Below are 25,454 nucleotides of genomic sequence, written 5' to 3' on the forward strand. Positions count from 1 at the left end.
CGTGGCTGATAGCCGCGTGCCGACGATTTACTTGAGACTTGAAATAGCATATGCTTTTGAGATTACGCTATCTACACTATCTACACCTAGAAGCGAGACACGTCCCTTCCAAACAGCTTGTTTAATGTCCATCGGAATGCCACCCGCAGCTTGTTCCGCCAGCTGATGCTCATGGTGATGTACGCCGCATTCCACACTAGCCGCGCCGTGCGACCTTTAATACCCTCGGGCAGAAGCTTGTTGCGCGTACCACCATCGGTGCTCTCGTGCGGGATCTGCATCAGTGCTCTCTCGTTCCCAATGTACGCCATTGTGCCTAGGTTGCGGAAGGAGAACGGTGGCGTCTGCGCCATGTCATCGCGATTCAAGCGGGAAGCCAGCCACTTGGCTTCTTGGAAAGTCGCCTGTGCTGTCGCAGGAGGGGCACCCGTCTCTGGCATAGCATTGTCGCCCAGTGCGAAGACGTCTCGCAGCACGGCAGTGTGCCCCGCGTCATCCTGTAGCTGCACGCGGAGATGCCCGTCAACGAGCAAAGCACCCGTTTTGGGAGCCTTCTTGAACTGCCACGATGACTCTTCGATTTTTGCAGGTGGGGTTGACCCGGCGTCTAACGAGTGAACGGAGTCCGTTGGGAAAGCATCGATCGACCCCAGCGACTGGCTGATGAACTTGGGCATGGCATTGCCAGTGACCCACACACACATGCCGATGCCAACTTCGCCCTCCTCTTCGGTGGTTAGGGTCAGGCAACGCTTGGGATCCATTTCATGAGGCGGGCTGGCTCCCGGCGGGCCCCAGCGCAGGTGCTGCACATGGTGAGATGTCTTGATAGCGATGCCTTCACTTTTCATCGTTTCCATTGCGTACTGGGACAGCGACGCATCAAACATTGACAACACCTGCGGCGCGACATCATACAAAGTGATCTGTGGGATTCCCTTCAGGGCCGGGTAGAGGGCCATTATGTCCGAATAGATGAAGTCGCGCAACGATGCCGCGAGTTCTGTGCCGGTGGGACCAGCACCGACGATGGCAAAGTGCAGCAGCCATTTTTGCATATCGGGGTTGGTTGTTGGCAGGACAGCCAGCTCGAAGCATTCACGTACGCGTCGCTTCACCCGTTTGGCGTCTCCAATATCCTTGAAAAACATCGCATTCTGTCGCACTCCCGGCGTGCCAAATGTGCGACTGACAGTACCCACGGCAACGACAAGCTTGTCGTATGGGACTTCGAATGTTTCTCCCTGCTCCCATCGGCGCTGCGCCTCCATAGGCTGCTTCGAAGTGGCTTCCGGGCCTTCATCGGTGTCTCTTTCTTCGTCAGAAGTGCGTGGGGTTTCCGTCACGCCGCTCTTGACGACAGTTGCTTCGCACAGGACAGTCTTCTTCTTGAGATCTACCGCGCGCGCAGCGGCTTGGATGAAATCGACCTTGGCGCTGGGGTCTCGCACGGGTTCAACGATGTTGGAAAAGTCCAGCGATCCACTGGCCGCGTCGGTAAGGAGGGGGGTGAAGACAAAATACGAGCGAGGGGAGATGATAATGGGCGAGTAGGTCTTTGGCGAAAGTCTGCGCGAGATGGTATATCCACCCCAGCCGGACCCGAGAATAACGACTCGTTCCTTATGGAGCTCGGACTCCGGGAGAGCGCGGGAGTGTTCGGCATGTGTCGCAAGATATCTTCGAGTATGCTTGCCATTGTGGGATGAGGCATGTGCCGAATAGAACTGGTAGGCAGGGCAAAGGAATGGTGGAAGACGCAGGGCCTGACAACGCAGAGGCGCCATTGCGCTGGATGGCCGAGGAAGCATGGCCGCGCACATATTGGTATGTCAGTCGCCTACACGCAGCAATTGTTCTTTTTGAGGATCCATCAGGCTCTACGGGCAGCTGACTATATAGTAGGTTAGCTAGCCTTTTCGCTGACACATTCATGACTTCATGGTCGGCAGGGCCGAAGGGAAAGACTCGGGTCGGAAACTTGGGCTCAATTCTCTGGTCAGCTCCACTCTGCGAACCATCCGGCCTCGGATTCTCATCCTTCCGTAAACATTTGATGGGACGAGCGGCTGCTTCAAGCAATCTGTTAAGCTCGTGGAGAATGCCGGAACCCTTCGGGGCTCTCGGTGAGGGAGAGATCGCACGTGCCAATGTTGATCGGGAGGATCAGGAACAAACTATTCACATGGACGGTCACGGCCTTGACATTTTGCAGGCTATGATAGAAGCTGCAGAGTGAATGTGAGAATCGAAGAGAAGGGGAGAGAGCGAAGAGATGAATGAGACAGGTCATGTGATCTATTGAATGCCTGATATTTTTGGCAATAAATCGCGATTTGTCAGTCTGATTCCAAGGCATACTCAGGCACTCAACATCACCGTCAACATCGCAAATATTTCAACCTCGAGTTTTACGGCCTGGAAACTTGGGCTTTCAATGAAGCACTATTTGCATGATGAATATCCTCGTTCTCTGGAATAATGCCATCTACATAATTTCCAAACCAGCCGTTTTGCTAAAGTATTGGCCATCGCCACATTCGCTCTGAGTCACCTCGGACTTAGGCCCATGCCCGATTATCTGATCACGGCGTCCTGCTTCCATTTGCCTCCCCGAGCTAGGAGAGCTGGAAGCTTCCAGGACATTCGAGCAGTATATTTGGCTAACAACACGAATTATTCATCTCCCAACAGTGGCGAACCGACAGGCAGCATGGCCTACGTAGACCTCCAAAAGCTAATATGACTGACCCGGGAATGACGAGTACCGCTGCCTGGGCGGGATGTCCAAAAGGTATATAAAGAGGCCTGATTCTTCAAGGAGTTGGATCAGATCACAACTCGGATCTTCTTTGATTTACTTCCATCTCTACTTATTTTCTCAACTACTCTCGCCTCTGTTTCACTATGGCCTCTTTCCACTATCTCAACAACCACCCCAATCCCTTCTGGGATCTCCTCGGTAATCTAGAGGATCATCCAGCTTTTGCTCCTCGCGGTCAGCCACATCCGCATCGTCATCACCCCCCTCCATTTTGGGCATGGGGTCATCCTCAAAATGAGGGCGCTTCTTCTGAGCCCGCAAACTCATACACAGCAGGGGAGCGCAACGAACCCCAAGCTGGTCCCTCCAAATCGAAAGAGGCCCACCAGGACACCAACAAAGAGAAGGCCCGATCTTCGGAGCCCGAGTCCTCAGGTGAAGAACAGGGCTGGCACGGCCACTGCGGAAAAGGAAAACACTCGGGTTCCGGCAGCCACCCCCATGGACTAGGAAAAGAACGTGGCGGCAAGGGCAGACACGGATGTCATCCTCGAGGCTTCCATGGCCACCCGTTCGGTGGTCCCCGTCCCCATCATCGCGGCCCACCGCCTTTCGCTGCCGGACCCGGCTTCCCGGACTTTGATTTCCTGCGCAACATCGCCGCTGAGTTTGGCTTCCCCTTCCCCGAGCCGAAAAAGGATGGCGTTGACTTTGTGCCCTCCGTTGACGTCTTCGACACGCCCGCCAAATATATTGTGCATGTGTCGCTCCCGGGAGCAAAGAAGGAGGACCTGAGCATTGACTACGATACTGAGGAGTCGGTCCTGCGTCTGGCGGGTGTGGTGTACCGACCCGGAATTAACGAGGATCTACACCTTGCTTTGGCGGTCGAGGAGCGGGTTCGCGAGATCGGCGTCTTTGAGCGCGAAGTCCGCATCGGCACACGCAAGAATTCGGCTGCTATTATTGTAGACGAGATCACGGCAAACTTGAAGGATGGGGTGTTGAGTGTCGCTTTGCCGAAGGTTCAGAAAGACCCTGAAACAAAGACGAAGAAGGTGGTCGTTGAAGATGGCAATACTGGGAACGAGAAAGGCGCAATGGATGTGGATGAGAGTGCGAGTGAGACAATGACTCCCGAGAGATCTGAGTCGAGCGACGCTGAGGGAGAGGCAAAGGAGTATGTCAATGTGACAGCGCAGTAAGCAAGAGGTGGCACATATGGGAATCCTTGATGATTTGGAGTTACACTGTTGATCAATTTACATGGGAGAGAAGTAATTTATTCTACATACAAGCAAGAAACATAATAAAAAGGGAGATTGCCATTTACTTTTCATCATATCAATATATCAAAACATCAACCAGCTATTCTCGTCGCAACATCATGAATCACATCCGCCACAGCCTGCGGCTGGCTCAACATCGCAAAGTGCCCTGCGTCAACAGAGTACGTGCGCACAACGCCTTCTCCGGGGATAGCAGCGATCTTCTGCTGCGCAAAAAGCGGGAAACCTGCATCCCTCGTACACAGAATATAGTTGGTAGGCACATCACAGTAAGCCTCGTATGTCAGCGGAGTGCGCATAGTTTCCGGGGCATGGTGCACGATGGCAGCCAGATACTTCGAAGCCGTTTCATCGTCGAGGTCGTTATAGAACTTTTCTCTGGGATCCTTGGGATACATTTTGTCGCCCTGAATAATGAGTTGATACCCTCCCGATTTGATTTATTTGATCAGATCTGCCACGAAAAAAAAACTTACTTCTTGTGTCATGAAACGATCCAATCCACCTGGGAGAAATGACTCGACACTTGCGCCAGCGGTGACCAGGAACGCCGATTGATATATGAGGCTGACGACTCCACCTTTTCCCCTTGCGCGGCGATGTCTTTGCGTGCTAGCCCTTTTACACTCTCTGTCCCTGGGATGCCACCGTAGGAATGCATGACAAGAATAACCTCCTTGCCCTGAGCAACGAGGTCATTTAGATGTGTCTTGCAAATGTGTTCGGCGTCATCATAGGCATTTGTCGAGGTTAGTCCCCCGACAGAAGGTAATGTTATCGGCTCGGCCTGGTATCCCTGTGCTCGAAGTATATTCGCGACAGGCTCGAAGATGCCTCCTTGGTGCCAGGCACCTGGAATGAAGAGAATTATTGGTTTCTCTGTTGTCATGATAGGAGATCAATCGTATGAACAATCAGAGACAGATGTGGAAGCTCGAAGCGAAAATTCCTATAATATCAATCGTAACTAGCGGCAAGCCGCGGAAGACATAGTGGTTCATATCAGCTTCACGATATTGAGCCCCCACGCAGGAAGCCTGGGGCCGTGTTCTAAAATTGACTGATGTATTCCTGCAAATGCGCTAATACCGCTTGACATGTTCCAGGCCTGGGGTGTGCTTTTTGTAGAAATGCAAGCATCAATATCACCATTCACTAAGATTGTCAATCATAGAACCCCCAAAACCTGCATCAAGAACTCCTATCGCAGCTATTAAAAAGCCTCTTTCTCTAAACACACAACCCGCCCCCAGTCTAGTCGGGAAAACCAGCCGGTACTCAGCGATCCACCCCCCACCGGGGCCCACTCTCAGCACAACGCCCGGCCCTAAGAACCCGGAACTTCACGCTGCGATTGCTCGGGCTGGCGCTGCGTCGAATATCAGGGACCTTGTTCTAAGTCATCGGGATGCATATGCCGAATCTGGTCGGACAACTACCCATACATGCGCGGGTTTTTTCCGGCACTAGAGAATGAACGGGGGAGGAAGAATGTTCGAAAGAGGCCAAGTTTTACTGCTATGGGAACTTGAAGGCATCTTATGTTTCCATCGCAGTGGCCATCTCCAGCGTTAACTTTTTTTAGGGTCTCGCATTTTAGTAGCAATTCGCTTGATTTGAATGTGATATGCAATGGTATCTCATAATATACAGTCGCATAATATACAAACATAAAACACCGCATCCTCTCTGCTAAATATCAGCGATGTTGCTCCCGGCAAGCCGACCAAGTATATCTCCGGATATACGTCTCGCGCACCGGATCACCTCTGTGACCATGAACCACCCACTGCTTAACCCCAGCATCCGGGCCATCTGCATTCCCCCTCGGTACGATAAAATCCTGGGTCAAGTTAGGCGGCCGGTACGATGGGTCGGCCCTCATGCGCTGGATAGCCGAGACATGCACCAGGGCATCCATCGGGAGACCGCGAGCACCGCCCATGGGCGGTGGCCATCTACAATCGCGCCAGGATGCATCAGGCTGTAGATCCATGCGCCGGAACGGGAGATACTCCATAAGTCGCCAGGAAAGCACGGTCATGAAGGGCCGGCCGTTCCCATACCGCAGGAGATCATGTAGATGGCCTGCTTGTGCTGATGCTTGCAGGGTGTCGATGAGTTGAGCCCTGGAAGAGGTTTCATTATCATTATCATTTTTGTCGTTGTCGTTGTCTGTGTTCGCGGTATCGATCTCAAGAGTATCCTCGTGGCAATGGAACTCGGTCAACCTGTCCTCGCTGAATCGGATCCCCGCACGGATGGCTTCTCGCACCATCCATACGAGTGGCGGGTAATTCAGGCCTCGTGCCTCGCCTGCTTCTACTGCCCAGCCTCCGCCGACGTCGGAGTGGCCGCCGGGAAACCAAACTTCCAACACGTCCTGGGTCAGATCGTCGGACTCGTCGTCGCCGAAGAATTCGGCGTCACTCAGGGCTGAATAGCGTTTTGGTCTTTCCCGGGAGCTGGAAGGACCGAATGTAGAGCTGAGTCTCTTTCTCTTGTCTTGCGGGGTATCGCCCCGAGACTTTTTGTGATCCGCGCCAGGCGGCCACGACTTGGCCCGCCTAGCGCTGGGGTTGTGCGAGTGCAGCAGAACTGGACGGAACTTGACACGACGCTCGTCGATGCTGACTGCATGGCGGATAAACCTCGCCGAGGGCGTGGCATCGACATTGACATCGAACTCGGCAACACTATTCACAGCATCAAACATGCCGAGGAACTGCACACGGTCCGTGGGCCGACACAGCGTTTGACGCAAATGACCTAAGATCTGGAATGCCTGAATCTGCGGCAGTGTTTCGTTGAGGCGCGCCGTTTTCCACATCTTAAAGGCATCCCAGGCGAATGGGAGCACCTCCTCATTATCGGGCCCGAGCAGGCCGATATAATCGAGCATCTCGCTCAGGAACCGCGCTGTGTACCCGCCGCGGGAGAAGCCAAAGATGAAAATCTTGGCCCCGTCCCTGTAATGCCGCATCAGAAACCGATACCCGCCCAGCACATGCCGGTCGAAGGACTTGCCCAGCGCCAGCTCAAGAGTCTTGCTGCTCCCGAACGGGCTGCCTCGGCGGATTGTCGTGCTAGCTAGTGACCCTGGTGTGGTGTCGGTGCCGATGCCTGGCTGGTAGTAGCATAGTTGCTCGTCGCTTTTCTCTAGCATGCGACATATTCTCAGCACGTTAGTTTCCGTGTCGTCGGCTTGGAATGTGTTCCCGGTGCCGTCGAAGCACAAAACAATCTGGCGCGGAGAAGACATGTCTGGAGGTTGTTGGGGGAAGTACTGGAAGGGGGGAAGCGCGCCTTATAAGTGTCATGTTTACTTTTTTCGTGTCCTTCTGGGCGATCGCGTCGATCATCGCCAAGCTAGGGAACACTGCCTCTATAGACTGGGGTGCTGCGCATGCACTCAGCGTAATGTTCAAGATCTTTTCAGCTCTCTCAGGTGGGTGGCCTTGTCTTTCCTGGCTAAGTCGTATGGATATGAAATACCTGGTCAATTCTCCCATTTCCCAGCGCGACCATCATTACTCGACAATGCCAAGTGCCAGTCAATAGCGCGTGGGGGCAATGGCAAGGAACGGTGGGGCTTGACATCGGGAGATCCACCCGGGTGATTTATTCAGGGATGTCATGGAGGTAGGCTTGCAGCTGTGGTCCAGTATTGTCCATGATCTGTGAAAGAACCGTTCAAGCAAGCTAATTATAGAATGTTTCAAAGTATCTCACAGATCATCTCTCAAAAACCCACCGTTTCGGCCAGACCAACCATTCCCGAAACCCTGGATGAATATGACGTTCAATATCTTCCAACAACTGGCGTCCCGCCCCGTTAATAAACCAGCAATGATCAATCACATGTAACAAGACGCAAAAATGAGCCAGGAGAATCAGCGCAGCAGGTCGGTGCGCTATCAAGTCCTCGTGGAACTGTTTCGAGAGCGAGTATGCCCAGAGGAGAACCATTCCTGTTTCCACATGTGGACCGGCGAGTTCCAGCTGGCGAGTGGAATGCTCAAAGAATTTGAGAGCGGTTTTGTAGTCTCTGCGATAGTCGGGGGTGTGCTGCGATGGGTCAGAGTCGTTAGGAGTCTGAGGCTGGGACGGGGGATGGAGAGCTGGGAATGGGAAGTCGTCGATGAATTGGTGGAGTTGGGCAATCTGAGTCCAGATGTCTGAAGGTAGTAGAGATTGTTCCAGGGCCGAGGGACTAAACGAGTGAAGCATGTCATAAGAATCAACTCGGTTCTGAATATGTAAAGCATGCAGTACTGGGCTGGGCTATCGACGCACCTTGGAATAAGCATCTCGCTCTCCAGCCAAATGCAGTTGGCAAGTGGTGCGAGCTGGCTTTTGGAAAGAGATGGTAAGAATGGTTTCATAACAATCTGGAAGCCTCGAACAACGGAAAACACTTCGACCATGTTCGCGATCGGGGCGGGCCATCGGGCTACGCCTAGCCGGATGGGCAAGGCGAAGACATGCAGGGTGATCATCGACGCAAAACAAAAGACCGGCTGCCAATTGCTTGGATCGATGGGCAAAGATATCAACTCCCGGAACTCTTTTAGTCCCATGGCTTGGTGGTAGGCAGACGCCTTGATGTACTTTTCCTTCTGGGTCGGGTAGAGGTATGCGCGGTGCAAGGCTGCAATGGCCAGGACCCCGTGCATCACATACTTATTCGAGTAGCCCTCGATTGGGGTGACGACTCGCCAGACATGGCGGGAGTCTTCGCGTAAAGTGAGGCTGTTGCATGTCACCGTGCAGTAATGGTGGAGTAGTTCCAGATCGCGCACCCAGTCTTCCTGGTTAAGGACTGGGGCGTCTTGGGGAGATCCAGCGAGGATGTCTAGTAGATCAAGGCGGTTCTCGGGTCTGAAGTCGGAATTGACAAAGGTCCAGGGATAATTGCCGGCGGGCGTGGTTGCATAAGACTCTGGTTGTGGTGGTTGAGGTTGCGGGCGTATTTGCGACGGAGCCCGGGACAGTGTCCGTGAGGCTGGAGAATGGCTGGACGTTGATCTTGCATTAGATGGCCCCTGCTGCTCGTTGGGGGCAACATAACTGCAATGAATTGCATGTTTGACACAATTGGTACATGGATATCGCTCGTCACACTAAATTGTTGTTAGAGAGAGAAAGAGAGAGAAGACCAACGGGCCGAAGTCGAGACAAACCTTGAGCCGACGGCCCTTGCACTCGGGGCAGCCGTTGCGTGACTTTCGATGAGATCTGCGCGGCGCCATTATAAACACAACCCCCAAGAACCCCGGCGTTTGGGGGATTCAGTGACAGATGAATGACAATTCGAGTTCGAGTTCGAACTCGGACACGGTTACGGCTACGAGTACGGACTCGAATTCGAATTCGCGCCACTTCGACCCACTTGGCTCCGCTTAGGGCTATCCATCTCAAGGCCTTCATGATAATAATCCGACCAATGACATCCACTTCTCAAGGCCGGTGAGGCAGCCAGAATTTGTTTAATTGGATTTAGCACGTCTTGGAACGAGGCTGTGCTATTTTCTTTTCACGCGCAATGCTTCTGCAAGCGCTGGAAGACTATACAGCTAAGTATGCAGTCGCCTAAACCGAGTGGATCCAAACGGAACGATCCCGTTTTAGAACCTTGGCCGAGCCAAAGACTATGCCCATCCACGAGGAATATAAAATGCAGGTCTTGCCCACGATGAGAGCCCCCCAACAGAGAACCACCGACCAGAAACAATGAACGGGGATAACCTGTACGGGTATATCCCGTCGCTGGCCGCGGCTATTATCTTCATTGTTTTGTTTGCAGTGACAAGCGCCTATCATGGATACCAGCTCACCAAGGCACGGTGCTGGTACTTCATTCCATTTGTGGTGGGCGGATTGTGTGAGTGCTCGAACCGGCCATATGCTTCAATGGTCTTAGAATGTAAAGTTGGAAGGGAAGGAAAATACTAACATCCTCCAGTCCAAGTTATAGGATACATCTGCCGACTCGTCGGACACAACAACCTCAAGTCCGTCGCCGTCTATGCAATGCAGTCGCTGTTCATTCTGCTCGCACCGCCGCTGTATGCCGCCTCGGTATACATGGTCCTAGGCCGAACCGTGACCTACCTTCGCGCCGAGAACTTGAGCCTGGTGTCGGTGCGATGGATGACCAAGATTTTCGTGTCCGGAGATGTGATTTCATTTCTGTTGCAGGCAGCAGGTGAGTGGTCGAGAAAACCTGGAAACATGAGAGAATTGCAAACTGACAACATCCACAATTACAGGCGGCGGACTCATGGCCAGCGCCAGCTCCAAAGACCTCGGCTCAAACATCGTCATCGGCGGGCTGGTAGTGCAACTCCTCTTCTTTGGCTTCTTCGTGATCGTCGCAGCAGTATTCCACTTCCGCGTTACCCGCCATCCAACGACCAAATCGCAAACGCAGCGCGACCTCTGCTCCCACCGGGGCTGGCGACAACGCAGCTGGGTAACCGTGCTGCTGGGGCTGTATATAGTCAGCGCGCTGATTCTGATCCGGTCTGTGTTCCGGCTGATCGAGTACAAGTACGGGTTTGATGGGTATCTCATGACGCACGAGGCGTTTATGTATGTCTTTGATGCGCTGCTGATGTTTGGTGCTATGGTTGTTATGAATGTGTATCATCCGGCGGTGATTCTGGGAGATGGGAAGGGGGTTGGAGTGGATACGGAGACGGTGCAGTTATAGATACTTGAGATGGAGGGATGTAAGACTATTTTCTCTTTCTTTTTTTTCCACCTACTTTCCTCACTATATCAACTTTTATAGACTATTCAAAATTATTTCGTTAAATGCCGTATATCTCATCTCATCGTGTCCGGTATTCCACACTACGATCATAGCTTCTCCGAAGCGCATTCGCATAGCCATCAGCCCGTCTTGAGGCCCCCGTGCCACGGGTCGACACAGGTAGCAAGCTACCACCGTACTCCAACTCCGCGCTTCTGCGCGTCCTCGCCAGACTAATCATCTTTTCACGCTCCAGCGCCTGCAGCTGACCATCCGGTCGATCCAGGGCCGGTAACAACGACGACTTCTTCCGACCAGACAGCCAGCGGCGGCCCTGGAGCGTGCCCATGCGAAAGAAATCACCGATATCGTCGAGTGAGAGTGCGATCAGAATCAGCGGGATGGTAATGGCAAAGCCGACGCCAAAGGTATATTTAGCCACATAGGCCAGAGTCAAGCCGTCGAACTCTTTCATGTTGATGGTGAAGATCGAGGTAATGAACGACAGCGGCATGAACACGATCGTCACAATCGTGAAGACCATGATGGTTTTGCTCTGGCGCATGGTGCCGGCCGCTTGGTCACGGGCGAAGCGCGCTTCGAAAGCGTTGGCGTGTTTCTGTTTGAGGTCGAGAAGGTCTGTGATCGAGTGGTAGATGCGCTCGGCTTGCTTGTCCATGCGGTCGATGTCCTTGAGGTGCATGTCAATGGTGCGCTGCTGGTCCTTGAACCGCTTCTTGACCTCGTACTGCGATCGGTGCTGTCCGTGCCAGATCTCGCAGATTACTTCCTGGAAATCGGCCAACACGTGTCTCTGGTGCTCCAGGACCGTGCGGATCATGTTCAGCTCGTCCCGGATGTCCTTGGTCTCGGCGAGAAGATCGGTTTCCTTTCCAATATCCAATAGTCGGTCGACGAACAGCGGCTGGCCATCGTCGTAGGAATAATCTTCCTCGTTCGTCGGGGCGTCCTCCTCTAGCGTGCCCTCCCGGCCGGCCATCGAGCGAGAGGGCCTGCGTCGCGCAAAGCGATTAAGCTTGCGGTGGCTCTTGAGCCAGCCGGACGCCTGCGCCGAGGCATGGTTGAATCGGTTGAAGAGTAGCGTCTCTTTGTCCGTGGCTATGCCGATGGACGACTCGAACATATCCAGAAACTGATACTCCTCGTCTCCGAGACGGTGGCGATCGAAAACCCCCGAGCACCGACTGGTGATGATGTTGGCCAAGTCGTACACCGACTTGACGGGGTCGCGGGTCTTGGAGTTGATGTCCTCGATGATGCCATCCAGCACATTAAGCGGGTCGTTCTTGGGCTGCTCCCACCGTTGCGGAAAACTGGTGACAATTAGATTCGACCCCAAAATCCACATCCACAGCTGGTCGACCATGAAAATCTTGGGTTCTGTTTCCGGCCCCTCGCACCCGGGCCCCTTGGTCTGGTACCGGTATACCACCTGGTCCTGATCGCGACTCTGGGTGTCGATGTTGGGATAGAAGAACTGGTCGAGTGTGCGGCGAACATGCAGCGAGGTGGTTGAGGACGACAGGTGGGCATCGATCAACATTTCATCCCGTGTGCGGGATCTTTTGATACCCGGCGGCTGGAAATCGAGCGTCTCGGCTCGTTGGATGGCTTCTTGCATCCTTAGTCTCCGCTCTGCGGTCTCGAAATGCAAATATGGCATATAGACACAGACATTGCATGCAGAAACGATGCCGTGCGGTTCTTGGCACAGAGTCGACGTGGAAAGAGAAGATGTCCGCATCTGCTTGTCACTCAGACCCCACGGTGCCTTGCCCTTGGTCTCAGATTTAGGCGTACTGGAGGCACTCCCTGTTTTCCCGCGCTTCTGGTTCCCTTTGCCCTTCTTTCCCTGACCGGCACCAGAACCATCGTCGTGGGAGTGGGAATCCACCCGCTCGACTTTCCCGCCGGTTCCCTTTTGTTTACGATTAGCTGGGGTATTAATGTGATCTGTTATTTTGGATTGCCCGGCATCTGGGGGCGGCTGTTCTGCATGCTCTTCTTCTCGGCGACGAAGTGTTCGCGGCGTATTCTGGCACAGGGGCCGCATAAAATGCGAGTGGGTTCTCTGGCCACGGTGCTGGTAATTGAATGACTTCTCAAGACCCTTAAACCCATCGACATCGTGGGCACCTTCTTCAATGAAGGACTTGGTGAGCAAGGCCTCGACCCAGGCCATGTTGTTGGCCGGCAAGTGAATCCACCGGAAATCCGTTGCACGACTGTCAGCGGGGACCGTAGTTACAGCCTGCTTCCGGGGGTTCTCCTGGTCGCGTCCGTAGAGCAGATTGAACACGGACATACGCTTCACGCGATTCTCGTTGTGGAAATTCCCGAAATCGACAACTGTGGCATCAAAGGCCGCGCAGGCGTCCTTGGCGTCCTCCGAGAGAGAATCAACATTGTTAAACGGTGCCAAGAGCAGAACTATGTCTTTGCGCTTGCACTGCGCCGCGCGCAGAAACGGGGTGCTGCCAAAGTTGTCTCGCACTCGGCGCTTGAGGTCTGTTCGCTCCAGAAGACACTCAACCACCTCGCGGTGGCCGCCCTGGGCAGCGAGATGCAGCGGCGTGACCCCGTTCAATAGCTGGCTGTTGATATGTGCGCCGGCGCGCAGCAAGATCCGGACAATAGCCTCGCAGCCCTTGTCGCAGGCGTTGTGAAGAGGTGTCCAGCCACCATCACTGCAGGCATTGACCGCGGCTTCATGCTGCAGCAACAGCAAGACAATATCGTCACGGTCATGGGCCGTAGCGATATGCAGCGCAGTCTTCCCTCGCATCTCCGTAGCATCAATGGTGGCCGTGGGCCCATCGGACCGAGTGAGCAGCAATTCAGCGAGACGCCAATTGCCAGTCGCGCAGGCCCAATGCAGCGGCGTCCGACCCAGCTCGTCCTGACCATCGGGCCCATCAATCTGGCACTCAGTGCGCAACAACAACCCAACAATCTCATCGCCCCAGCCCCAGCGGCACTCCTTATCAGCAGCCAGGTTATGCAGCGCATTGCGCTTGCGATGGTCCCTAGCATTGACATTGGCACCGCGCAGGATCAGCAACTGCAGGATATCCGCATGGTTCTTCCACGCGGCCGTCATTAACGCCGTGCGCCCCTCCTTATCCGTACTGTCCGGCGACGCCCGATAGTCCAGCAGCAACCGCACGATCTGGTAGTGGTCGCGCTCGACGGCGCGGAGGAGCGGGGAGAGCCGGTTGCTGGCGACGTCAGTTCTGGCTCCGAGCTCGAGGAGGAATTCGGTCGCGGCCGCGCAGCCTCGCTCGGCGCTGCGCATGACTCCCACGCGCAGGAAGTTGTCGCTGAACTGGCCATATTCGCGCGCCAGTGCGATTACTCTGCGCAGGGACTCGACGTCATTGCTCTCGGCTGCCCGCAGCAGTCGTGGCTCCAGCCGCTCGTGGCCGTCGCTCGTCATGCTAGATCGGGACCGCGGCATGGCAGAGGGGGAGGCGAGGCGGGGAGGAGGAAAAGAGGTACCGATTGATTGCCTGGTTTATTTGGTTTCCATTAATCCATTTTGTCTGATCTTTTTTTGATATTTTTTGGTCTTTTTTTAGTCTTGTCTGGTTTCTTGCGCTCTCCAGAAACATGCAATTCTGTCAATTCGAGGCGAAGCTGAGTCTAGCGGAGCTTAGCCTTTTCCTGGACTGGAAGAGATCTGCGACCAAAAAAAAAAGGGAGAAAAAGGGAAAACTTTCTCCCCCTAATTAGGGGAGAGGTTTATTTGAGGGATGATAATCCTCGTATTTGCTGCAGGTTGCAAGCTGCAGTGTTGTGATTGTGTCGGCACTGCGAGTTTAGTAGTGAGTAGTTTGAGCTTGTAAAATTGATAGGTTAAAAAAATCGTAACCCACAACCCGCCTATAGGCTAGCCTAAGGGTTGACCTATATAGGTTGTCTGTGGGTGTGTCTAGGTCTATTCTGGCATTAGAAACTGCTATTTTCAATGTTAATTTAATAGGTCCCTATATTCTATATATGATAGTGATATGATTCGAGTTTAAATATCTATGCCCCTACTACAGTCAGACTAATTGTTTAATCTATTACGGAGAGTGTAATATGAAGTGCAGGAGGTATTTGACATAGTTGCGATGGATATATATCAATATATCCCCGACCCATGGGTGAGGTGCCTTGATTTGGAAAAAGCTCAACAACCTTGCTCTATACCCATGACACCATGACACCTACTAAACTACTGAACCACTGAACACGTTTGTGCAGATATTAGTCTCTATTTCTATCAGCCAGATCAACTCATTACGAACAGGGGAATCCGAGACCAAAAGGAAAAGAAGGAAATCAAAGTAAAGGAACATGAACATGGTTTCCCTCCGGAGATGCTGATGCTGATGCTGATGCTGATAATTATGACCTGTGCTTCTCCATGCTTTGCACTCTGGGTGGAATTAGAAATTGTGTTACTTTTGTTTTCACTGCCCTGTGCATCACGCCGATCCCGGTGACTTCATCACAAATATGCGCCTATCAACAAGGAAAAAACACTCTGAGAAAGGAAAGAGAGAAAAAGAAAAGACACCGATGATTGTATTTGGGAGGTGGCTTGATGCTGGGAGGGACATGAAAACATGGAAAAAGAGAGGGAGAGCGGCAGACACGAAATCAGTGCTTCTTGCCCTTCTTGGGAACCTCTTTCAGGATGTCGTCGAAGCTCATGTTGGGATTGAAGCGACTAATGGGACGCGCCGGGGGTTCAATCGGGGCAATGCCTGCAGGAAGTGGCAAGGCTTCCAACCCAGGATAGATGGAGTGGCGATGCTCAGCTCGCTGTGGGGCGCCAGGTGAACGTGTACGGGGAATAGCCGGCGGAGGCGGAGTCAGACCACCACCAGGCACCATCATCGGAGTCGGCTGGGGCTGTGGGTCAGACGAGGACCCGGCAGACGACTGCTGGGCCTGGTAAGGGGATGAGATGGAGGACTCATCCTCCTCGAAGGCATCTTCCACCGGCGGAGGCTCAATGAGTGCGCCAGCCTCGGCCCACTGCTCGGCCACCTGCCAACAATGGCTGCGCCGGTAGATACCCTCGACGCCGTTGATGACCACATCAGACGGCAAGCTGACCACACCAGCACCACCGGCGACTCCAAACCAGCTGCGGGCCGTTTTGGTGTCATTGTGGATCCAGGGAGCACCGCCACGCGGGGCGATGCACAGGAAGTACTCCACCGCATCAGTGTAGTGTACATCGGGGACGTCGACCACAAGCATGGGGAGGGCTTGAATCACCGCGTAAAGGAAGATCCATTGGCCGCATCGAAGGTCTGTGATATCCTCCACACTCTTCCCACTAGCACAGCGTCGCTCAAACTGCATAAAGCTCTCAATAAACGCAGTGGGTCGCATGCTCTCTCGGGTATAGGATCCCATCAACACCGCATTGATGTCGGAATTCTTAAGCCTCTTGGTCCGTTGCTTGGTTTCCTTCTTCGCGTCCAATGGCTTCCGGTGCAATGGCTGCAGCGACGGGAGCTGCGGAACGTCGAAGGGGATGGGAGGAAGAACGGGAGGGGTACTGCGGTCATACTCGCTCAGGATCTGGCGTAGGGCGCGGATGCACATTTCCTTGGGATCCGACCCTGTCGGCGGTTCACCACCCGCGCCCGATGCGTCGATTGTGCGAGTGGTCAGAGCCGTGCGGTCGACCAGCAGGTCATAGAGATCGGTGAAGTCGTGGTACAGGTCCAGCAACAAAAGTCGATTCAGCCCGCTCTCTTCGAATTCATTCTTCTTGGATCGGGCCCTCGGAGGCCATGAACCATACTTCTGTCGGTAGAACTGCATCGTGAAGCGGCGGAACTCGAGGAAACCAGTCTTCCAGGCCTTGAACCGAATGACTTTACTCTCCTGGGAGGTGTTCGAATTGGCGATACCTGAGAAGACCGACGGGAAGTCGAAGTCCTCGAGTTTGCCGTACAGAACGCGTAGGCGGGTATCAAGGTCAATGAAGCCACGCTCCAGCCGTTTTTGGGTGATCGGGTGAATGAAGCTGTATTTTTGGCTCCGCAGTTGCTTGATTTCATCCAGCTTCCCAACCCCGTGTACGAAACCCTCCAGATAGAGCGGGTAGTAGCGCAGCCGCTCACCGAGGACAATGGCTTCGATGGTCTTCTCGCGACTCTTCCGCATATCCGCCAGGCGCAGCTCATCACAATAGTTGCTAAAGCTGGAGGTAGCCGTTTCACCAAAGTTCGACCCATCCAGGTTCGAGAATTCAAACCGTGCCAGCAATACCGCGACATCCATGAAAATAGTGAAAAGGGACGAGGATTTGGGCGATGCGATCAACGATTGGCCGAGCAAGAAGGCAAACAGATTGCGGAACAGGAGCAGAGTTTCCGTGTCGTCAGCGGGGAGTCGCGCTTGAGGGCTAGAAACATCACTGTTGAGAGGGATCGGTAAGTACAGATGCAGTTCTTGTAATTCGTCCGGGCCCTCTTCAAAAGCCATTCTTTGACTGCCCGAGCTGTCGTTGTCATTCTCCGCTAACCTGTCCTGCGGGGTGAGCGGCGGAGACATTGGGTTCTGGAGTGAGAGGCTGCGAGTTGGTTGCTCGAGGCCGCTGGCTTTGGCATCAGTGCCACGGGCGAGGTAGGTGAGGGAGGGAGATTCAGCGAAGATGGTTGAATCAACCTTGAAAGAGGGTGGCCGGCCAGTGTTTTGGGGGAAGAGGTAGACGAATGTGTCACCATGTTCGTTCCACAGTTCGGGAATCTGCCGGTCAAGCGATGGTAGTTAGCCTAATTGGCGCAATCAACTTTCTCACTTCATCAACATACCTGTTCTCCTTTGGACAGCGGTCCAAGATCATAGACAATTTTTTGATCCAGCCCCGCGATCCAAGCCGCCGGCAGCTGCGGAACTGGCCGCTTATCCGTCGAGTTGGCTCGCGACCGACCCGGAATCCCCATCCCCGGCATCCAGCTTCGACGTTTTGACGGAGTACTTGGCCGGGAGTCTGGGTTTGCGCCCGGGACCGCCAATCCCGCCGAACTCGATGGGCGACTGAAGTCACGGCCTCTGCTCTGGGGGCGAGCGTCGGGGGAGCTGGGTGCGCTGCTCGCTAGATCATTGTTGAGGGTCAACAGCGACGGTGGTGGAGGGAGGCTTTCCAAGTCCAGCGGCTCCAGCGTCCCATGGTTGGGCACGGTTCTAGGTTCTGAGAATACCGCATTGGGTGTTGAGACGTGGCGAGTTGGTCGTGACTGGCTTCGTCGCCGTCGGTCGTTTGGAATGTTGTCTGTCGAGGGATTGGCGAATCCTGGTGAGATGCCCGGGGACGAAGATGGTGAATTCTGGTCCTTGTGCGACCCCAGCGAAAAGAGCGAGGAGATGCGCTTCGCCGACTTGACGGGAGCAGACAACATTTTTTGTCTGGAGAAGGAAGAGGAGGGAGGTTGCGGATGGGAGAGTTTTGGGGGGAGGATCCGAGAGATGGGCCAGGAGGTAGAGACGGGGGGTTGAGATCAAGCCCTGCGCATGGACAGAAGAATGAGAGTGGCCGGTGGCAGATGACGGGCGAGGGAGTTCGGGGAATGGATCGGCAGGAGGGATTGCAAGAATGGCAGGGAGGGACCGAGAGGGAATGAAAGGGAAAGGCGAGAGAGAAACGAGAGACAGTTAGGGGAAGTTTCAGGAGAAGGGTTGAACAAGAAGTGACTTTTTTTTTCTCCCTCTAAAGAACCTTTACAGCCTAGAGGGCATAGAATAAGATTAATTGACTAGACATATATTCTCCCATAGAAAAAAAGAAAAAAAAAGTACGGGCCTTCGATCCGGTTCCTTTTCATGCCAATAATAGCCGGGTGGCTCCTTGGCTGTGCATGTCTTGGATGGGACCCATCGCCATATGGAAACCACAAAAAGGCCAAAAAAAAAGCCAAAAAAAAAGAAGGCACGCAATAACCTAACTACAAAATAGAAGGCAAACATCCGAGAAAATAACGTTTAAAAAAAGAAAAAGAGAGGAAATCGAATACAACCCAAGCCATCGGGGCATCAGGGGGCGACTGTGGTATGTTGTCTGGGGCCTCAGGATTCCCAAGGCTCCAAGGCCAATTGGGTCCACGGGGTCTCCCACGCTCCGAGACAAGCTGACCGGCATTTTACCGAGGGATTGTCCGATTGCCTCATCCATGGATGTTCCTGCCCTGTGGATTTCGGGACTCTCTTCCCCCCCACGTTGGTTCCAACCCCCTGTCCATCTCCCTTCCATCCGATGTCATTGTGTCATTGTGTCATTATTGTTGATGTGCGTTTGAACGATGGCCCCCATTGATTTACTTTGCGGGTGGCCCAACCCCGCGCTGCTCCCCGCCCCCGAGCTCTGCCGGTCCGCGTCGACCGTTCTATCCACTCCGGCCATTGCCTACCCTGGCTTGCTGTATGGCCCAGATGAGGGATACGGACCACTGCGCGCCCACATCGCCCAGTGGCTGAGCACGTTTTACCAGCCACAGGACCCCATCTCATCCGAACGCATTTGCATCACCGGCGGGGCTAGCCAGAATCTTGCCTGTGTACTACAGGTCTTTACTGATCCGATCTACACGCGGAATGTCTGGATGGTTGCCCCCACATATCACCTGGCGGCTCGGATCATGGATGATGCCGGTTTTGCCGGGAAACTGCGTGGGGTGCCCGAGGATCAAGAGGGAGTCGATGTGGCTTTCCTGGAGAAAGGATTGCGCGCGGCAGAGGACAAGGCACAGGAGGAAGGGAACACGGAACCGGTACGAACCCATCTCTGGTGGACGGGGTCAAGTGGGTAGTGTGACCACGCAGAGTCATGGCTGATCGCACGCTTCCCTGCAGAGATTGAAGTCTCCGCAGCCGTGGCGCAAGGTCTACAAGCATGTCATCTACGCCGTCCCCACGTTTTCGAACCCATCCTCCAAGGTCATGTCCCTGCACCGACGGGAGCAACTCATCCGCCTGGCCCGCCAGTATGATGCGTTGATTGTCACCGACGACGTTTATGATTTTCTTCAGTGGTCGCGCACGCCATATGCCAAACTGACGTCGCCGGACCGCGCGTGTGTTCCGCGACTGGTGGATGTGGATCGCTATCTCGATGGAGGACCACAGGATGGCTGGGGGCACGCAATAAGCAATGGCAGCTTCAGTAAACTGATCGGCCCCGGGACCCGCACCGGGTGGGCCGAGGCATCAGAAAAGGTTGCCTACGGATTGTCGCAAACGTACGAGTTTCTTTGTGTCGCTCATGGTTGAAGATCTCTGTTCACCCCGTACCAGAGCTAATCAAGCAACGACAGTGGCTCGACCCGATCGGGTGGAGCTCCCTCCCAGCTCTGCGCCACGATCATCGACCAGATCATCCCTACTGGTGCACTGCAAAGCCATATCCACAAAGTTCTGCGGCCTGCGTATGCCAAACGATACTATACCCTGTTGGAAGCGATCCACGACTACCTCATCCCACAAGGTGTGACTGTTGCCGCTCCCTCGAGTACGGTGGCGGGTGGGTACTTCATCTGGATTACCCTGCCACCACCCCTGCGTGCGACGGAAGTTGTGCGCCGGGCTCAGCAGGAAGAGTCTCTGCGCCTCGCGCCAGGCGATCTCTTCCAGGTTCCTGGAGACGCCACAGCACCGGGCCACCAATTTGGAAACAGCATCCGGCTGTCGTTTTCGTGGGAAGAGCCGCGTCACTTGACCGAGGGCGTGCGTAGGCTGGCGCGCGTCCTGGTGCATCTGACGGTGTAGCCTGGAGCTACGCCTCACGGACAACGGATCGTGCCGTTCTACTGAGCCATCCGGCGGGGCAATCATATAAAAAACGAGTAGTATGTTCGGCTTTGTTCAAGTAGTCGAACGATGGCAACGTAGCATTTCTTCGCTGCGGGTTTGCCCCTGACTCGCTCGGTGGCGTATCGAACAGCCGAGAGAGCAAGCCGGGCAGTGCTGGAATCTTTCAAAAATAGTCAGAAAAAAAAGAAAGAAAGAAAAAAGCTCTCGGGATATTTGAATCAAATATAAATATCAAGAAATATCCAGAAATACATGGATCACTAACAATCCCCACAGTGAGAGCCCACAAAGAGCCATCGTCTCAGGCGTGGGTCGACAAAGCTTGGCCGAAGAATCACCGTTTCTGCAGAACCGCACGACTGCCGAGCTGCCGAGATTTTGGCCCCAAGAGACCCAGAGATTCCACTCTTCCACTGATCTGTTTTTAACGTGTTGAAATCCACGTCCCCCAGCGTCATCAAGAATCCCCCCCCCCTGATCTCCGACCGCGCAGGAATGTTCATCCATTGCATTCGCACCCCTGACAACCAGACCGGCGCAAGGCCACCCCGTCCATTGAGGACCGCGCTCCGAGATGGCCTGGGTATCTATGTTGATTGACAATGTTGTTTCGCTCGGATTCCTCTCGCGTCTCCTCAACCAGCCCAGGGGTCAAGAACAGACTGCCGATGAGGATCTTGTCGAAGGACCAAAGCGACATTGACAGCCGGTGGGCTAGAAGCGCACTGTGACTCGGAGACTTTACCTGTCAATCAGCATGCAACCAATACCGACAGGACCATGCAAGGGCTCCACTGGGGTCCCCAAGGGGAGGGGGGAAGGATACGCGCCGCCAACTGCACGGCATACCAGACGCGGAGTCCACTCGTCCCACAATCCCACGGGAATTGCCAGGGTTGTCGGCGAGGGCATAATTCCTCTCGGTCCTTCAGGCATCTGACACGACGCCTGGCTCGGCCCATGCGAGAACTCCATATAGGGTGGAATGGACGATCCGACATACCCTGTTGAGAGAAAAACATCCAGCTATATAGCGCGTAGAGCCCCGGGGTAGTAGTCCAGATCCTTTTGGCCCGTTGTTATTGCTCTTTTGTGGCCTGTCACGTTCTTTTTTTTTTTTTGTCTTTCTTTCGCTTCGCTTTTGGCTTCTGACCTTGCGAGAAGTGTCGAGCATTACACTGGGGTGTCTTGCACGAGACTCTATACTCCATCGTGTCAGAACACCCGCGAAACTTCCGAGCGTTGTGTCAAATCGGCGGAGCCCGAGAGTGTTTTAGGTTGTCTGCAGTCAATCTGCAACAATTGGGTCAGCGATCACCTCCTTCAGTGTTTCATCGCGGACCACCGCGTTTCAAGCACAGTCGATACGCCCGCGCGGCCTTGCGATTGGCGGGCCCCGGTGGATTTCAGGGCCCACGGCGCGTGGATCTACAGCATTTTGATACAATAGTCAGTTGGCTCCGTGATTCCTTTATTGCGTGTGTTTTTCTTTTCTCCGTTCTCTTTTCTTCCCTATTGTTCTCTATTGTTGGTCTCTTTTCTCTCTTTGTTTGGGTATATACATCACCTCCCCCCTATTGGAGTGAAGTATCAGCCGTCGCTGCCTTCGCATTCAATCCTTTGGCGAAAGCAGGCTGCATCCCCTCGTTTCATTGTTTATTACGTCCTTGTGTGTCATTGTTTTCACCAGTCGCATCTACATCTTCTTCCTGTCGACCACTGCTGGTTTAGCGTCAACAAAAAAAAAAACTCGGAATCAGTTCGGTACAGGGTACTGAACTATACACTCCCTTCTAGGCCTTTTCGGTTTCGCTGCAGGTTCAGCAACTGTCTTCTTGAGGATGGCTATCCTTCAGACTTCCATTGCGATATTTGTCGCTCATGTTTTTCTCCTACTGGGGCTTCCAGCTGCCCTGGTCGCTGCTGCGCCGTTGTCTCCGGCGTCGCCTCTGACTCCGGTCACGCACGAGCTGGTTGGCTCATCCAGCAAATCCGCAAACTCTGATTTCTGGGTTGCCCAGATTAAGCGTCAGGGAACAGTCCCGTTTGGAGGCAGCAAGAACTACAAGGTGTTCCGCAATGTTCGAGACTTTGGCGCCAAGGGTAAGCAGCAGAAGATCATTGTCAACAGGCAGATCCTAACGGAAAATCGCAGGTGATGGCACTACCGATGACACTGCCGCTATCAATGAGGCCATTTCCTCAGGTAACCGTTGCGGCAAGGGTTGCGATTCATCGACCACCACGCCTGCCCTGGTGTACTTCCCGCCGGGTACTTACGTGGTGTCGAAGCCCATCATCCAGTTCTATTATACCCAGATTGTCGGAGATGCGACAGAGTTGCCCGTCATCAAGGCGTCGCCAAAGTTCGCTGGCATGGCCGTGATTGACGCCGACCCGTATGAGGACAACGGTGACAACTGGTACACTAACCAGAACAACTTCTTCCGTGCCATTCGTAACCTCGTTGTGGACATCACTGCTATGCCCAAGGGCTCCGGTGCCGGTATCCACTGGCAAGTCGGCCAAGCGACCAGTCTACAGAACATCCGATTCGAGATGGTCAAGGGTGGTGGCTCTGCCAACAAGCAGCAGGGTATCTTCATGGACAATGGATCCGGCGGTTTCATGTCGGACCTGAGCTTCCATGGCGGTAACTACGGCATGTTCCTGGGTAACCAGCAGTTTACTACTCGCAACCTGACCTTCCATGACTGCCAGACGGCTATCTTCATGAACTGGAACTGGGCCTGGACTTTCAAGTCGGTCAACATCCACGACTGCGAAGTTGGCCTGAACATGTCTAACGCCCCCGAGAACCAGACTGTCGGCTCGGTCCTCATGCTGGACAGCAAGCTCACTAACACCCCGACTGGTGTTGTCACTGCTTGGAACAAGGAAAGCATCCCAATTGGTGGTGGCGCGCTCGTCTTGGACAACGTCGACTTCTCGGGCTCCAAGGTGGCCGTCGCTGGTGTTGACGGAACCAGCATTCTCGATGGTGGCTCAGTCGTGAATAACTGGGTGCAAGGCAACACCTACTCTCCCTCAAAGACTGTTGAGAAGCGCGCCACTGAACCCGAGCCCGAGGTCTTCACAGTCGTCGAGACAGTCATGTCCACGGTGATGGCATGTGCCGCGTCTCACGGTGCCCAGCCTACTAGTGTGGCTGTCCATAAAGCCCCTGCTCCTGCGAAGACGGCATCCATTGGCACAGCACCTGTCCCCATCCCAGCGCCCGGTGCTAGCTCGCCCAGCCAATCTCATCCCTGGTTCCCCTCAAGTGACCAGACCGCCAGTCGTTCTGCTTCTTTCCCCATCCTCCCAGGTATCCCCGATTTGCTGCCCATCTTTGGAGGCGCATCGAGCAGCAGTGACGTGCCTGTTCCAACTTTGGCCCCGAGCGACTCGTCCTCTGAGTCTGGTGCATCCAACAGCCAGGAAGTCCCGCAGACCTCCACGTCCACCGTGTCTCTCGAGCCATCTTCCGAGTCCACCTCGGGTGCTGTTCCCTTGATGGGCACCAGCCACGGCTCCGGCGTCGGCAGTAGTTCCGGTACTTGCGGCGCTAGCCATGCCATATCCTCGTCTCGCGTGCAAACCACGATGAAGACCCAAGGCAAGCCCCATAGCCTCCTGACCAAGGGCGGTGTGTTCGAGAAGTCCAAGCCTCTATACGCCGATGTTCCGGCCTCGTCCTTTGTCAGCGTCAAATCTGCCGGTGCCAAGGGTGACGGCTCAACTGATGACACTGAAGCCATTCAGAAGGTGCTCGATGGTGCCAAGGATGGGGAGGTCGTGTACTTTGACCACGGCGCCTACGTGATCACCTCGACCATCAAGGTTCCCAAGAACATTAAGATCACCGGTGAGATATGGCCCATGATCATGGTCTCGGGCAAAAAGTTCGCAGACGAAAAGAAGCCCATTCCCGCTCTGCAAATCGGACAGAAGGGCGACACCGGCTCCGTCGAGATGAGCGACCTCGTCATCACCACCAAAGGCTCTGCCCCCGGCGCCATCCTCATGGAGTGGAACGTCGCAGGCGAGTCCCAGGGCTCCGCAGGTATGTGGGATGTGCACTTCCGCATCGGCGGTGCAGCCGGCACTGGCCTACAGAGCGACACGTGCCCCAAGACGCCCAGGGCCGAGACGAAGCCTAAGGCCGACTGCATTGCGGCCTTCATGCTGCTTCATATTACCGAAAAGGCCAGCGCCTACCTCGAGAACACCTGGATGTGGACCGCCGACCACGAACTGGACCGCTCCGACCACTCGCAGATCAACGTCTTCACGGGCCGCGGCGTGCTCATCGAGTCGCAGAACCCGGTCTGGCTGTGGGGCACGGCCTCCGAGCACCACCAGCTGTACAACTTCCAGGTGTCGAACGCGCAAAACGTCTTCATGGGCCTGATCCAAACCGAGACCCCCTACTACCAGTCCAACCCCAACTCGCTGGCCCCCTTCACGCCCCAGAAGTCCTGGAACGACCCGGACTTTGCTTCCTGCAAGACTGCCTCCTGCCGCAAGGCCTGGGGTCTGCGCGTCGTCAACTCCAAGGATCTTTTTGTCTATGGCGCCGGTCTGTACAGCTTCTTTGAGAACTACGCCCAGTCGTGTCTCAAGTCCGAGGATTGTCAGGAGAATATGGTCGAGGTGGACTGCTCCGATGTTCATCTGTATGGTCTGTCCACTAAGGCCTCGGTCAACATGGTTTCTTCCCCTCAGGGCAAGAGTATGGTGCCGCAAGAGGATAACACCAGCAACTACTGCTCGACGATTGCTCTCTTTGAGCAGACGACTTAGT

The 25,454-nt window shown here is 54.4% G+C and overlaps 11 protein-coding genes across 11 annotated transcripts; 4 read left to right on the forward strand and 7 right to left on the reverse strand.

Annotated features, from left to right (window-relative positions):
• Positions 1-86: 86 nt before the first annotated feature.
• Positions 87-1,823, reverse strand: NUU61_006254 (putative pyridine nucleotide-disulfide oxidoreductase; the record flags this gene model as incomplete). The annotated part of the gene is made up of 1 exon (XM_056656782.1): positions 87-1,823. One exon carries the CDS (start codon positions 1,821-1,823, stop codon positions 87-89), a length of 1,737 nt encoding a protein of 578 aa, XP_056509582.1.
• Positions 1,824-2,907: 1,084 nt separating this feature from the next.
• Positions 2,908-3,969, forward strand: NUU61_006255 (Hsp20/alpha crystallin family protein; the record flags this gene model as incomplete). The annotated part of the gene is made up of 1 exon (XM_056656783.1): positions 2,908-3,969. The coding sequence occupies one exon, from the start codon at positions 2,908-2,910 to the stop codon at positions 3,967-3,969; it is 1,062 nt and encodes a 353-aa protein (XP_056509583.1).
• Positions 3,970-4,124: 155 nt separating this feature from the next.
• Positions 4,125-4,942, reverse strand: NUU61_006256 (alpha/beta hydrolase; the record flags this gene model as incomplete). Its single annotated transcript, XM_056656784.1, has 2 exons — positions 4,125-4,460; positions 4,559-4,942. 2 exons carry the CDS (start codon positions 4,940-4,942, stop codon positions 4,125-4,127), a joined length of 720 nt encoding a protein of 239 aa, XP_056509584.1.
• Positions 4,943-5,752: 810 nt separating this feature from the next.
• NUU61_006257 (T6SS phospholipase effector Tle1-like catalytic domain-containing protein) lies at positions 5,753-7,315 on the reverse strand (the record flags this gene model as incomplete). Its single annotated transcript, XM_056656785.1, has 1 exon — positions 5,753-7,315. The coding sequence occupies one exon, from the start codon at positions 7,313-7,315 to the stop codon at positions 5,753-5,755; it is 1,563 nt and encodes a 520-aa protein (XP_056509585.1).
• A 473-nt stretch (positions 7,316-7,788) lies between these two features.
• Positions 7,789-9,305, reverse strand: NUU61_006258 (Zn(II)2Cys6 transcription factor domain-containing protein; the record flags this gene model as incomplete). The annotated part of the gene is made up of 3 exons (XM_056656786.1): positions 7,789-8,266; positions 8,350-9,176; positions 9,237-9,305. The coding sequence occupies 3 exons, from the start codon at positions 9,303-9,305 to the stop codon at positions 7,789-7,791; spliced, it is 1,374 nt and encodes a 457-aa protein (XP_056509586.1).
• Positions 9,306-9,786: 481 nt separating this feature from the next.
• NUU61_006259 (RTA1 domain-containing protein) lies at positions 9,787-10,768 on the forward strand (the record flags this gene model as incomplete). Its single annotated transcript, XM_056656787.1, has 3 exons — positions 9,787-9,937; positions 10,019-10,261; positions 10,326-10,768. 3 exons carry the CDS (start codon positions 9,787-9,789, stop codon positions 10,766-10,768), a joined length of 837 nt encoding a protein of 278 aa, XP_056509587.1.
• Positions 10,769-10,889: 121 nt separating this feature from the next.
• NUU61_006260 (ankyrin repeat protein) lies at positions 10,890-14,288 on the reverse strand (the record flags this gene model as incomplete). Its single annotated transcript, XM_056656788.1, has 1 exon — positions 10,890-14,288. The coding sequence occupies one exon, from the start codon at positions 14,286-14,288 to the stop codon at positions 10,890-10,892; it is 3,399 nt and encodes a 1,132-aa protein (XP_056509588.1).
• A 1,190-nt stretch (positions 14,289-15,478) lies between these two features.
• Positions 15,479-18,243, reverse strand: NUU61_006261 (uncharacterized protein; the record flags this gene model as incomplete). Its single annotated transcript, XM_056656789.1, has 2 exons — positions 15,479-17,590; positions 17,656-18,243. 2 exons carry the CDS (start codon positions 18,241-18,243, stop codon positions 15,479-15,481), a joined length of 2,700 nt encoding a protein of 899 aa, XP_056509589.1.
• Positions 18,244-19,140: 897 nt separating this feature from the next.
• On the forward strand, positions 19,141-20,602 carry NUU61_006262 (aminotransferase-like domain-containing protein; the record flags this gene model as incomplete). Its single annotated transcript, XM_056656790.1, has 3 exons — positions 19,141-19,608; positions 19,691-20,076; positions 20,152-20,602. 3 exons carry the CDS (start codon positions 19,141-19,143, stop codon positions 20,600-20,602), a joined length of 1,305 nt encoding a protein of 434 aa, XP_056509590.1.
• A 544-nt stretch (positions 20,603-21,146) lies between these two features.
• Positions 21,147-21,622, reverse strand: NUU61_006263 (uncharacterized protein; the record flags this gene model as incomplete). Its single annotated transcript, XM_056656791.1, has 2 exons — positions 21,147-21,392; positions 21,497-21,622. The coding sequence occupies 2 exons, from the start codon at positions 21,620-21,622 to the stop codon at positions 21,147-21,149; spliced, it is 372 nt and encodes a 123-aa protein (XP_056509591.1).
• Positions 21,623-22,488: 866 nt separating this feature from the next.
• On the forward strand, positions 22,489-25,453 carry NUU61_006264 (glycoside hydrolase family 55 protein; the record flags this gene model as incomplete). Its single annotated transcript, XM_056656792.1, has 2 exons — positions 22,489-22,750; positions 22,803-25,453. The coding sequence occupies 2 exons, from the start codon at positions 22,489-22,491 to the stop codon at positions 25,451-25,453; spliced, it is 2,913 nt and encodes a 970-aa protein (XP_056509592.1).
• Position 25,454: the final 1 nt, after the last annotated feature.

This window comes from Penicillium alfredii, assembly GCF_028826965.1.
Source record: "Penicillium alfredii strain IBT 34128 chromosome Unknown utg000009l_segment0_segment0, whole genome shotgun sequence".
NCBI lineage: Eukaryota > Fungi > Ascomycota > Eurotiomycetes > Eurotiales > Aspergillaceae > Penicillium > Penicillium alfredii.